At 32.2% G+C, this 14,259-nt stretch overlaps 2 protein-coding genes across 2 annotated transcripts; one reads left to right on the forward strand and one right to left on the reverse strand.

Annotated features, from left to right (window-relative positions):
* The first annotated feature begins 6,348 nt into the window (after nucleotides 1-6,348).
* Nucleotides 6,349-9,095, forward strand: LOC108723975 (uncharacterized). Its single transcript, XM_018450051.1, has 5 exons — nucleotides 6,349-7,121; nucleotides 7,347-7,446; nucleotides 7,629-7,736; nucleotides 8,798-8,953; nucleotides 9,045-9,095. Exons 1-5 carry the CDS (start codon nucleotides 6,349-6,351, stop codon nucleotides 9,093-9,095), a joined length of 1,188 nt encoding a protein of 395 aa, XP_018305553.1.
* A 1,032-nt stretch (nucleotides 9,096-10,127) lies between these two features.
* Rad17 (Rad17 checkpoint clamp loader component) lies at nucleotides 10,128-12,799 on the reverse strand. The gene is made up of 9 exons (XM_018450052.1): nucleotides 12,577-12,799; nucleotides 11,704-12,097; nucleotides 11,474-11,630; nucleotides 11,268-11,390; nucleotides 11,007-11,185; nucleotides 10,857-10,946; nucleotides 10,596-10,786; nucleotides 10,407-10,525; nucleotides 10,128-10,299 (listed from the first exon to the last, which is right to left on the reverse strand). The coding sequence occupies exons 1-9, from the start codon at nucleotides 12,589-12,591 to the stop codon at nucleotides 10,179-10,181; spliced, it is 1,389 nt and encodes a 462-aa protein (XP_018305554.1). The 5' UTR covers nucleotides 12,592-12,799; the 3' UTR covers nucleotides 10,128-10,178.
* Nucleotides 12,800-14,259: the final 1,460 nt, after the last annotated feature.

Below are 14,259 nucleotides of genomic sequence, written 5' to 3' on the forward strand. Positions count from 1 at the left end.
TGCAGCATAGACTGATAAGAACTTTTCGTTACTGGATTGTGAATTCAAATTGCACAAAATTAAAAATAATTAATATTTATTAATATTTTAATAATGTTTCAGGAATATTAAAATATAATACCTAGGTTTATTATATAAGTGGACATATAACCTCTATAGAATACTCCTGTAATATTAAAAAAATATTTATATTTTCGAAATATTATAATAACATTATTTTAATCTTTTAATAATATTCATGTAACATTCTAGGAACATTTTGCGCTTATAGGGAAGTTTTCGAATCCGCGTTATCCGCGAAAAAGGTATTGAATTTTGTAGAGACTGAATATACTGAATCTGTTTCTATACGTCTAGATAAATATAATAATGTGAACTCTAGTGGGTTCATATAGATTCAGAAATGAAATGCTAGATCTGCGACCCCAGAAAGTGATTTATCATTGAAAAGCACTAAGATGATCATAGATATATGAATCGTTTCTTTCAGAATGATCCCTAGTACTATAAACAGAATATACATTACAGATTCACGGTAACGGGGTGACTCCCGGATATAACCTGCACTATCGTGGCCAGAGTTATGTCTAGAAATTGACTACGTTTACACCGTGCATTTAGGCCGCGGCCTATACAATAGATGTCTTTGTTTATCCTGTATATTAAACAAAGATACCTATCGTATAGGTCGCGAACTAAGCGCACGGTGTAAACGTAGCCATTATCTTGTCGCTGTGGATCTGCAATGTTACATATTCTGTATTTTTTCTCCGTATATCACACCGGAGTTTTTGTTTGAGAGGCAACGACTTATTTATATCACCACAGTGCGTGTTTTTTGACGATATCACTTGCCGAGATCAGTGACTAGCAGTTTGGGATCTCCCATATCAGACAAATTCTTCAATACCGCACGTTAAATTCAAACGAATTAGTTGTACGTTCATTGCGTTAAATTTAACATGCGGTATCGAAGAATTGGTATACCAATACGTAATTACGGATTCAACCGGATTAGTCATATGTTTCATTTCTATGCACATTGGGTGAGATATAAAAAGTAAATAACTAATCCATAATTACTGATTCAAGCCGATTACGAATAGAAAACGAATTTAAAAAATTCAAAAACTTGATTCGACATCACTTTAATAAATAATTTTCAACATTTTTCAATAATTTCTCGTTTGCTGGGGAATTAACACAAGAGATGTAGACTTATTCTGTAACTTTTTAACGACAATTTTATTAGCTGTCGTTGCGCAGGTATTTTTTACATGAAAAAGTTGTACAATGACAGTATAACTCTTCCATGAAAAATTATAGATATATAAAAATATAGATGTAATTATAGATATATAAAATTATATTTGAAATTTTGAGTTTTATTTATGAAAAATGTTAGTGATGTAAATATCTTAGAATTGATTGCCATTATATTTCTAATTTCTTGTTGAGAAAGAAAATATGAGAAAATATTTAAAAAGTCTGAAAAATTCCTCATATTTCATATAATTACTTACAAATCGTTGATATAAGAAATTAATTATAAAAAATTTTGTAAAAAATTATGAGAAAAATTTTTTGTAATTAATTTCTTATATCAACGATTTGTAAGTAATTATGTGAAATATGAGGAATTTTTCAGACTTTAAATATTTCCTCATACTTTCTTTCGCAACAAGAAATTAAAAATTTTACAAATATTATACAAAAATTATATATAATTTTTGTATAATATTTGTAAAATTTTTATTGCGATAAGGAATGCGCTTAATAAATAATGGTCTTAATTAAAAATTACTAGTAATTTTTTAGTGATACTACATATAACCACTAGTTTAATTATTAGAATTTGCTTAATTCGTTTATCGATAAGACAATTAATTATTAGTTTATTACAGTCACTCTCCGAGGTAGTGTCGACATATTCGAGAAAAACTCGATAAATTAAATGACAGTTACAGAATTATTTAACTGACCTTTAAATTTGCCTACGCTCATTAACCTTTGAACTTTTGTTTGACCATTTTCTACAAAATAAGAAAACGAGTTACGATTTATTCTTATTTCTTGGATTAATCTTAAGAAAAGTCACTTACTTGCTCTTTGATACTCTTCGTTGTTCTTTACTGCTACATACCACACTTCCACTTCTACTTTCCTGAAAGGGAATATAAAATATTTTCCAATCGATACTTATATAGGTATGTAGTACATTGTCGGTTAATATTTAATCTCTGTCACTCCCTTACTTCAAAAGTAACACAGCTAAAAAATGTGATTTTCGAGTTATTACCATAATAAATGAGTTCGGTATAAACTCTATCAAACGTGAACTTACTTATAACTTCATTAAAAATCGCCACAATTCAAAAAGAGTACAGGTGTTTATTTAAAAAGAATTATTACAACTCACAAAGGATAACTTTTTTAAGAATGATACGGAAGCGAGATGACAAAAAAGATGACATTTAATTCATATTAAGAATATATTTATGTTAAAGATATATTCTTTTTGCCGATATCATTTAATTAGTTAATCATTTTCTGCAAAATTAAAAATACTTTTCCCTCTTTCCTGAAAAACTTAATTTTTATAGCTCCGTCACTTTTGAATTGGTAAGAAACCGATACATGTATCACCTGTGCAATGACCGCAGGACGTAAGTCAATAATTGTGAGAGAATGTCACATGTCTATCGCATGACAGTGCATGCCATAATTAAGTAAATCACAAAGGACCGAGAAAAAAGAAAATCACTCAAAGTTCGTAGCCACTTATAAATAACTTTCAAATTACAATAAATTGTTATCTGTTTTTTTAGCAAATAAAAGTGTACACGATGAAAACCCTCGATAGTTGTGCGCGCAAATAAAGGAGACCTGTAAGATAATTACCTCTCTCTCTCTCTCTCTTTCTCTCTCTCTCTCTCTCTCTCTCTCTCTCTCTCTCTCTCTCTCGCTCACTATGTGTATATGTGTGTAGAATATAGATGGTTAAAAGAAAGTCTTTTATTATACTTTATCTTTGTAGCTAATAAAGATTGTAGTCCTGTACACATTAGATGTCTTTATTTCTCGACATCCCGACATTTATTTTTCAACTACCACTTCATGATAATAGCGAATGAGAGAGAAGACTTCTTCAAATCGTTATTTATTCAGAAATACGCTATGTTATTGACGATATTGAACACATATAATAACAGGATAAAACGTTATAAATCATAATGAAAAGAACGAACATCATTGCATCCTATGTGACGACGTGTATTAATACAAGCTCAAGTATCGAATAGAAATTCAAAAGAAAAGATGATTCGGTGTTCACATCGCGTTTTTCTTAGCATCAAAGGAGAGACATCGAGCCGAGCACCTATCGCAGGGATCGCGGGGGTCACAGGTATCCGCTAATGACATTTGGACCTATTCATTGAACTTCGAACTATTTCGAAGAATTAGAAATGTGGGGATAGAGCCGGTCGGGTAGACGAACGAATGACGCGGTCTCGAGAAGACATTGTTCCTTCGATATTCAATTAGTAAAGTCGATCTTTGATTGTAAGACGTGATTGTGGCTAGCGAAAATAAGTTATAATAGTTGTAATTGACACGCGGTCTCTCTCCAGCAAAAACTACCGCTTACAATAAATTCTTTAAACTATAAAGAGTCAAATTACTTATTGAATTAATTATCATCGCCGCGTAGTGGAATATTGGCGACGAAATTTGATCACCAAGGCAGCGACATGTGAACGACTTCATTTCGACTGTCGTTTCACCATCACCATCAGCAATTCCTCAACAAATTTTTGATCCTTCGAGCAGGATTTACTCCGGATGGAAGCGACAACCAAACTCTGACGGAAATAGATTGACGAGGTTGTACAAATTGCAATTATCAGAAGATCATCACTTGCCAATCGAAGGAACATTCAGAACCTGACATTGGATTGCTTTAGTCATCGAGTGGGGAACTACTGGTGTGTTTATCATCGTGAAGGGACAACCATTCATCCGGCCTGCATCCTGATCGCTGGGGCACAACGGTGGCACAAGCAAGGTTTGTGAGCGCAATATTGGTGAGCTGTTTTATTTAGCTGTATCAATTAAAAATTTTGTCTCGCATAAGCATGCCAACCGAGCGCAGTCCTGCTGCGAGCCATTTTATAGTCATTTGAGCAACATTTCTTATAACGACAGGCGAGCCTGTTATCTATTTTAAAAAGAAGTGGAGTAATCAAGACATAGGCTCGTATTCAGAACGCGCTTACAACGATGTTAGCACGCTAACATACTATACTTTACGTCACGCATATTTATGCGATATAGAATTTCAGAGATAAAAGCGCGCTTTTATCGATAAAAGCGCGTTCTGAATACGGGCCATAATGTACGCTCATGAAAATTTTTATAAACGACATACACGCTTTAACAGCTGCGGTATGAGCGCAATTAGAGGAAAGACGTGTTTAGAGACTTTATTATTGTAATATACAAGCGCAAATTAAAATAATTAACAAGAAAGAAGTAAGTGATAGAATAGCCATTTAGTCATTTCATTCATTGTACATGAAATTCCGACAGCGATCACAGTTCGGCTATTCTCACTTGGGCGCACGAACATCGTCTACGCAATTGGTTCCATTGGAACCGCTACAGAATTCACATCTCGTTTATCGAAACTGAATTTATCAACATTCTCGAAAAAATATGATGAGTGGTCAATTCTCAATAATATCACCACGTTTACTTGTCACAATATGAGCTGAAATGTTCAGTGAATCATCAGTGATTATTTTTTTATTGGAATATATCTTTATTTTTGATAATCAACCACACTCTTTAAAAAACCCCTACAGCACAAAGTTGCACATAAGTTGCAGCAACACTGCTGCAATATTGCAGCAACATTGCATGTTGCAGTAGCATTGCAAAGATTTTGCAGCGATATTGCTATAAATTCTGTGCTGTATGGGAAATGTTTGTATTAAGAATTAGGCTAGGATGTTTTAGTACGTGGACGCATCTTAATATTGATCCTATAATTTTGATTCCAAGTGTATAGTATGTTAATTTATTATAAATAATATAGCGCGCGTATATAAGCGGATGTTTAGTATGTGTAATAAATAAAATAACTTAATGACGTTAAAAATGTATAAGATTCACTGAAAAAAAGAAGTGTTTAATTTTAAGATATTAAAATGTTTTATTCTTGACTCCATTTTTTAAACACTTAAAGATGTTTTAGTTTTAAACTTTTTAAATAGACAAAACACTACGTGTTTGGATTTAAAACACTATGCGTTTTAACGTAGTGTTTTGTCTATTGAAAAAATTTAAAACTAAAACATCTGGTAAATATTCAGAAAAGGGGAGCCACCTCCGATGACCTTGACCTTGACATATGTTGTCAAGGTCGTGACCCTGAGTGACCTCCACCAGGTTATAGGTGACGGTCGCTGTCCGTTAAAAAATTATTAACAGTTAAAGTTAGTAATTATTTCACTGCTTTACATGAAAAGTCAGACAACTCTGGGCAGCGAGAGAAGTATCAAGTGAACTAATCAAAGGAATATGACTTCCTCCCCTCTTCCTTGCAAAGGGGCGCACGACTCTCACCTTCGACTCTCACCTCCGCTCCCCCCCCCCTGCCAAGGGGCGCACAACTCTCACCTTCGACTCTCACCCTCCTCTCACCCCCTGCAAAGGGACGCCCGACTTCCATAAGACTGTTTGCAGGGGGAAGGTAAAGGTTAAAGCCGAAGGTGAGAGATGTATAATTTTCAAGATGTATAATTAAGAGTCGAAGGTGAGAGTTGGCGCCCCTTTGCAGGAGGGAGGGAAGGGTGAGAGTTGAAGATCAGAGTTATCTGACTTTTTATGTAAAATAGTGAAATAATTACTAACTTTAACTGTTAATAATTTTTTAACGGACAGCGACCGCCACCTATAACCTGGTGGAGGTCATTCAGGGTCATGACCTTGACAACATATGTCAAAGTCAAGGTCATCGGAGGTAGCTCCCCTTTTCTGAATATTTACCAAACATCTTTAAGTGTTTAAAAAATAGGAACAAGAATAAAACATTTCTTTTTACAGTGTTCTTGTTTGAAGTAACAATACAAAAAATTACAAAAATTAATACAAAGATTTACTTAAAAAGATTGATTCTTTATAGTTACTTTTTAAACAGCTGTAACTGTAACATATTACTTTTCAGAATTCGGTAATTTGTAATGGTAACAAATTACTTTTTGAAAGAAAAAGAAAAAAGTAACTCTGTAATTCTCACAAAGTAGCTTACCCGATCCTGCAATTTTAATTGACAACATCATAAGCATGGATTTCCAAAACGTGAATTCCTTAAACGTTTGGTTGAATTTGGTCACGGGTAATCTGCTACCGATGATCGACCATGACTTACCTATTTCATTCTTTTGGAAAATTTACAGTGTTTTTGTATGGATGTTAGAAATAACTGTAACGATCATGATGATACCTGGATGTATGTACGTGTCAATGGAGAAGGCTATAAATGACAGCCTCATCTGCCTTATAGAAACAATAGAAATGTTTTTTATGATTTGGCGTATTCACACTCGTAAAGATCTGATGCATCAATTAATCCAAAAGCTGAATGAGAAGCTGCATACTGCTGATGAAACTATGAAGAACATCGTGTCAGAGACTATAGATCCGATAAGGGGTCCACTTACTTTCTACTGGATCACCGGCATGACGTCGATAACGGCGTGGCATATTGTAACGTATATAGTAATATTCGAAAAGAATCTATTTTATTACGAAGATTACAGAGTACCTGCTGGTTTTTTTAAGGAGCCATTCTCGCTTAAAGTCTATCTATTAGGAGGCTTGTTTATACTGGTTAGCATGGTATATTCGTTCATAAAAAAAGTTGGTGCGGAAGTTTACACGGTGCATTTGATTTTAATGATAACCGCGCAATATCGATACATTGCGGAAAAAATTGCAATGACATTTCAAGAAGAAAATGAAGTTGATGAATATCAAAAAGAACATTCCCTTACATTTAACCGAAAAAAAGAAACAGAAATTAGAACACTCTGTCGACATCACAATGACGTGATATAGTAGGTATCTCAAAGTTTATTCAAGTATGTTGTTTCTAATAATCCTTGTGGATAGAAAGAACATAAATATAACATAATGATTAATATAACAAATTAGTTCTTATATAATTAAATTATTCAATTAAATTGTATTTTAAATTTGCTTTGATGAGTTTATATTTAAATCTACTTTTATTGCGTTATTTAGGGCTTTAAGGGTACATTATATTATATGTTTTCTTTCAGCTTAATGTCATTGGTAAAAGAATTACTGTCTTTAAGCTTTACTGTAATGTATGTAAATAACGTTTTACGATTCTGCTTTATTGGTGTCTTGTTAGGCAACGTGAGTAATAATTGGTTACCACTATTGTATTTGTTCTCTCTCTTTTCCTCTCTTATCTTTCCTTCTTCTTTTTTCTTTATAGAAATTTATTCTACATAAAAAGAAATTTAAATAATTATTTAATTATATTGAGGATTTTTAATCATGAAATAATAGCAAATACATCTTTATTAAAATTTCAGATAGCATCAGTGACGTTCTTCGAAGCGATACCGGTTATGATATACACATCAGGTGCAGTAGTACAACTTTATATTTTGTGCTCCTGTGTGCAACAATTAATAAACGCGGTAAATTTTGTAATTTAGCTTTTAGATAATTTTGTTTTTAATTTACAATTGAAAAGTTTCTAAATTATTATAAGGATGTTAAAGAAGTGTCAATTTTTACTTTCGGCAATAAAGTGTTTCTATAGTTTTTGAGCTGCAGAATCTGACTCTATTCTTTAAAAAATTTTAATTTGTCTAGAAAATATTAAAATCGTCATATGAAGCTATTAAGGGCCGTCACAATAGAAGTAGTAAGTAGTAAGTAGTAATATTTTATTGGAAATATTACAACAATATTGCAAAATATTATAATTTTAATATTTTGTAGAAAATATTGCAATATATTGTTGCAATATTACAATTCAGTAAATGAGTACGCGGCCCCGCCACAAGAGGGATACGCTTCTCGTAAGGAGAAAACGTCCAGGAGTCCCATAAGGAGAGTCCTAAATAATATGTTAGCAATTAATAAAACTAGAATAATTATTGAAACATTGCATAATGTTATAGCAATATGTTTGCAATATTTTATTTTTGCGGACATAGGAATATTGTTACAATATTGCAGCAATATTTTATGAAATATTGCAATCTTCCAAAATAATGTTGCTGCAATATTTCGTGCTGTAGGGGATACCGTCATACTGTGTCTCCAGAAAAAGGTTTCTAGAATATAAATATTACTTTTTATATCTTAATTCGATAGCATTAAGAAGTTATTCAAGAATAAAGGCTTAAATGGTATTTTCTCTCAAATCTTATTTAAAAAATTTTTTTGAAATAAAACTATATTTTGATGAGAAAATTTTACCATTCTCTTTAGCAAAATTGGCACTTCTCTAACTTCTTTATTTTTTTTATATATATTTATAAATTGCTTAATTTTCTCATTTTAGAAAACGTATTGATAGGTATATAACATTAAAATTTTCAGAAAACTAGACATTATAGTTTGGTGAATTGTATTTTATATATAATATAAATAAATAAATTTAATATTAAATATAATATACTTATATGTAGTATATTTATATATAATTATTTGATTTTTGTTGCATATTGCTCTTCTGTGGAAACTGTAGAGTACGGAAATATCAGATAAGGCGTTTCACGAAAAGTGGTATTTGCTTCAGCCATCAATAAAACATACATTTATCTTGATAATTATGGCTAATAATTTAGAATGCAAAATTGCTACGTTTAAAAATTTTAATTTCTCCTTGCCTTCATTTATGGCGGTAAAATTTTGTACACTTTTTATTTCTTTTTCATAATAATATATACTTTATATTATATTTCAAATCTAATATTCTTCGAACTTCCTTTCAGATTTTAAATCAATCGTACTCAATCGCCCTTCTGTTTTTAAAAACAAATTGAAAAGTACCGAAGGAGAAATCTTGTTTACAGTAGTTACAATTGTTACTTCCAAACTAAATAACAAAAATTAATAATCCTATTCAAATGTGTATTACTTACAATGAAAGGATTATCACGAAATAAAGAGATTATAATTAGTATTAAATAAGCTGTATGTATATTTATTTACTAAATTCCTCCTCTTAGGACTACAAGAATTTCACAAGATTAAATACAAGAAAATTTGATTTTATATTTTATACATCTTTACGCTTCTTTTTTGCCATCTTATGCCTAACTTACAACTTGCAACTATTCTGTCTGTAACTGACTCTGCTTATTTCCTACATACACGCATGCACGCACGCACGCAACATCTGCATGATAGGTATGGTAACGATTTGAGGTAATTGTACAGTTTAGTTACAGCATCTTATTCGACGCAGCCTGTATGTGCATTCAGAAAACGCTCGCTGAGTTTAGTGATCCGCTTAGTGAGCTCTTGCATCTGATTAGCATATTCCGTTAGATCTAAAAATATAGACCAAACAGGTACAAGAGCTCACTGAGCGGTCGTAGTACTGCGTAGTACTGAATGGTTGCGTTCAGCAGACTCAACAGTTGAGTGAGCGCTCGCTGCTATTGATGTATTCTTCTAGATCTAAAATTCTGATTGGATGATCTAAAAGAATACATCAATATCAAAACGAGCGCTAACGCCGCTAACTCAACTATTGAGTCCGCTGAATGCACCCATTAGTGATTCTTTAATATGATTGGTTCATACACTTATATCCAGCGAAGAACTAAAGGTAAGAACCAATCATATTAAAAAATCGATTACTAAGCGCTTATTAATCAGTATTCTCTGTTCAATGCAGCCATTATGACCGATTATAGATATAACTTAATTAATTTTATTTTTTTTAAATTTTATTCAATTAATTTTATTCTCTAGTATTCAATTAACTTTATTTTTATATAATTAAAGTAACAAATTTTAATATACTAATATTTTTATTTTCTAGCAAAATCATTAAAGAGAAAGGGGGGAGGTATGTAAAGGAGAAGAATATAAGAAATATTTGATATGTAATGCAACGTCTAATCTTCTTCGATAATTATTTCCTCATTTTCATTCAACGCTTCGTTTGGAGTCTCCTTCGAAGTGGTTTTAATTATAGCTTCATAACAGCGCGTTTCTGCCATCACCAAGCATTTTCGTCTGCAAGTAGACATATACGTCAAAATATAAAATACACAGTCGACAATGGTGAACATACACATAATAGATTAAAATAATTTAAATAATTAATATATTCTGATACTTGCATGTTACTGTGATCATCCCGCGGTTTTCTCACTGGGTTCCAGTTAGTTACAGGCTTCTCATTCGTCAGCATCAAACCACGGATGCAGTACGATAATGCAACTTTATTCAAATTGCGATCCTGTTATATTAAGGAATATAATAATAACAACGATTTTTCGTAACAAAAGTGATGTTTTAATCAAACTTACACGCCATTCAGAATTTAGAACATCAGCCAGGCTTAATATATCGGACGCTACTGCGGCTTCCTCCAAAGTTCTTATAGTATTCAGATAATTCTCCTGCAGAAATTGGACAAACACCACTGACTGTGATTGGAAGAATGCCGCTATTTCTTCGGGATCGTGTACAAACTTGAAAGAATTGCCATGTGATTGTCCTAAAATAATAAATATAAATCACAATTAATTCGTGAAAGTTTGACAAATCCGGAAGTAAAATCCAATTACTTTTCGGATTTATGACTCTTCCGACACCGTGTAGCAGACCCAAAGTTTCCTCCCGTATCCCGCATTCGCTTTTCACGTGTCTCTCAGGCACTAACAATCATAGAAACAATGCAGATTCATACTTATTGGTTCAGTTATTAGTGCATATACCTCTGAGAGAAACAAAAATTAGATTTAGAACGACGCTGCGCACGTCGCCAATGCTGTTGGACAATATCTCGTCGATGTGTCGTTGTGAGATGTGCAGCATGTCGCCAGCGATGGAATTCAATGTATTAGATACCCGTCTCAATATGTTCTTCATCGATGTAGTCGTGACTGCGTTTATACTGTATACGAATAAATCACAATTAAAGAGAACCAGAGAGACGTTTAATCCGTTTAATTTTTCAGAAATTATAATTGACTCACTTGATGACGTCAATGCCGAACTTCATCCTTGTATCAGGTGGAAATAAAGTGTGCATCAGTTTTGAATTACCAGTTTCCGTGAAAACGAATATCACAGGTTCTCTTCCCATTTGGAAATATTTTCTAGATATTTGTAAAGAAACATATTACAATAGTTTGATCAAAATCTTGAATGGTTTGTTACGAAGTGACAAAGTGTTGCTTACTCCAAGAGTGCGAAGAAGCTTTTGTGATCTTCTTGATAGACATTTGGGATATCCTTAACAAGGAACAATTGTTTTAAACAGTCACCCAATACTGAGTGATAACGTGTTGCACGTATCAGGTGATCCTCGAATCTGTCTCCTTGTCGCATTACGCGTTCTAAAAATAATTCAAAATTATGAATCAAGTTATATATCACAAAGAAGCTTGAATTTGAAATGGTAATAGTTACTATTTTCATCTTCAGCCGGATCGACCGGTGTAATCCATTCTATAACATCAAAACTATTTTCTTTGGCAAGTAATTTTATAGCTGCAGTTTTGCCACAGCCAGAAGGTCCAGAAAGAATCAACATGGAAGGTCGTCCCTTCAACGCCTTGCTCTGAAACCAATTGGAGATTTCGTTCTGTTTCTGTCTACTAATTGCCAATTCAGACAGCCTTTGAGGCTCGCAGGCCTGAAGTAGCTTTGATAAACTGGTTTCATGTTTTCTCTTTTTGAAATTACTTTGCGTAAATGATCTGTCAAACAAAGTCTTATCTAATTCTGCTCTATTGGTACGTTTTACTAAGGGCTTGATTGCAGGCTCGCAATCAAATGATGGAACGCACCAACTGTTAGTTCTCTGCAAAGAAACACAATTCAGTTATTTGAATAATTAAATTTAACACTTAAGTTATTAAGAAGAAAAAATTTTGTATTTTAAACAAGATGTGAAGATAAAGTAAGAACAAAAGGTTTGCTCGCATCACATGTTCAAACATGTTCCAACATGCTCCTAATCCTATCATAGCTCCAACGAGCCTCATTGAAGTGAGTAGAAGCTGATATGCCCGTATCAGACTACGGATTGACGATTGACAGTTCTATTTCAGCCAATTACGATGGACTCGCTATATTGTGATTGGTTGAAGTAGAACCGAGCAACCGTTAATCATACTCGTCAATCCGTAGTCTAATACAGGCAATAAGCATGTTGGAACATGCGATGCAAATAAACTTAATATAGCGTTTAGGTTAGGATGAAATAAGGCGAGATTACTCAAATTTCCGTCAAATAATACAACTTTAAATAATATTTATCAAAATGTTTTTGATAATTACCTTCGATTCAACCATTCTTTCATATAAATTACATCATAATCGTATCTCTAATGAGCTTGAAAGATCGTCTCACATCAGACTCATCAGTCTCATGTCTCCTTAGAACTACTTAAAACATATGTTTTAAACATGTCCCATATGATTCCCATAATGCCAACAGCAACCAATACTGCCAATAGGGTTATTATTGTGAGTGTCTTTCTTCCACTTGAATATTATATCTGTACACGATACAGAAATTGCATAATTAATATTTTGATCTACAAAGTTTCTTTTCTTTTTAATACGAATATTAGGGTTATAAATTAAACTCTGATTTTTCTATTATGGAACTCAAAGTCTTTTAAACAATTTCTTTGTTTCGTAGTTTAATTCTTATTTTTTTTATAAGCAGGAATCTTTGCATATATTTTAATTCTTTCAAAAACGTAAAAATATGATCTCAAATTTCGATTAACTTAATTGGTCGAATTAATTCAACAAATGAAATTGATATACTTACAGTAAAATTATTTACTTATTAGAAATGCTGTTTGTTTGAAAAATGCTTATGATTCAAAACCTCGACATTTTGATTTTAGAATTTTTGTTTTTCAAAATGATTTCAAGAATCTATCCTTAAGCGTTGTTATGGTTTTATCGAACACATACCCTGTGTGTATGTGTGGGTGTGTATCAGTATATTATTATATCATACATATCATACATATATATGTTATACAATTGATCGCCAGTAAAAGACTCAATTATACTATAAGTAATAAATTAATAATATAAGATTCTCTCTAATAATAACTTAATAATAACTTCCCTGGTGGAAAAATGTTGCTGAAATTATTCCACGTTTTGGAACACTTCAACAAAATTTCAGCATTTCAAAAAAATTTCAGTTTAATTTCAGCGATTTTTAGCTGAAAACTTCATTTTCGACAAAATTTCAGAAAAATTTCAGTAAAATTTTCAGACGAATTTCAGCAAGAATTTCAGAGAAATTTCAGAGATATTTCGGTTGGATTTCAATCATTTTTCAGTATGTTAGCTGAAAAATTCATTTTCAGTGAAGTTTCAGCAAATTTTTAGCAATTTCGCTGAAATATTCCAAAACGTGGAATAATTTCAGCGAAACTTTTTCATCAGGGTTATTTTAAATATAATTTCTACACGTATAAAAATACATTCTATTATCCTTTGACAACTGAAGTGACTGTATCTAATGATGAGGATAGTTTGGTAAAGACTCCGTGGTTCTTGATGCCATACAACTCAATTAACGCCGAGAAATTTATAACGATTTGCAGAAATGAAAATTTGAAACCAGCATTTTATAGTAATAATAAACTTAATAAATTCATAAAAGTACAAAAAGACGCTCTCCCAACGATTTCAAACAAAAATATGGTTTATAAAATTGAATGTAAAGATTGTGATGCAACGTCTACCAAACAAGAATGTGGGCCAAACAAGTAGAAAATTAAGTACAAGGATTGCAGAACATCGCAATCATATAAATTGGAACACTGATAAACAGTCTGTAATCACAGATCACAGATTGAAACTTAAACATGAATTCGATTGGGAGAATGTCAAAATAATGGATACAGAAAGAACATTAAACAAACGGCTAATTTCAGAGAAAATACACATACACATGCAAAAAAATGGACTGAATTTAAGATCTGACAC

This window comes from Mycetomoellerius zeteki, unplaced genomic scaffold (assembly GCF_001594055.1).
Source record: "Mycetomoellerius zeteki isolate Tzet28-1 unplaced genomic scaffold, Tzet1.0 scaffold264, whole genome shotgun sequence".
NCBI classification, from domain to species: domain Eukaryota; kingdom Metazoa; phylum Arthropoda; class Insecta; order Hymenoptera; family Formicidae; genus Mycetomoellerius; species Mycetomoellerius zeteki.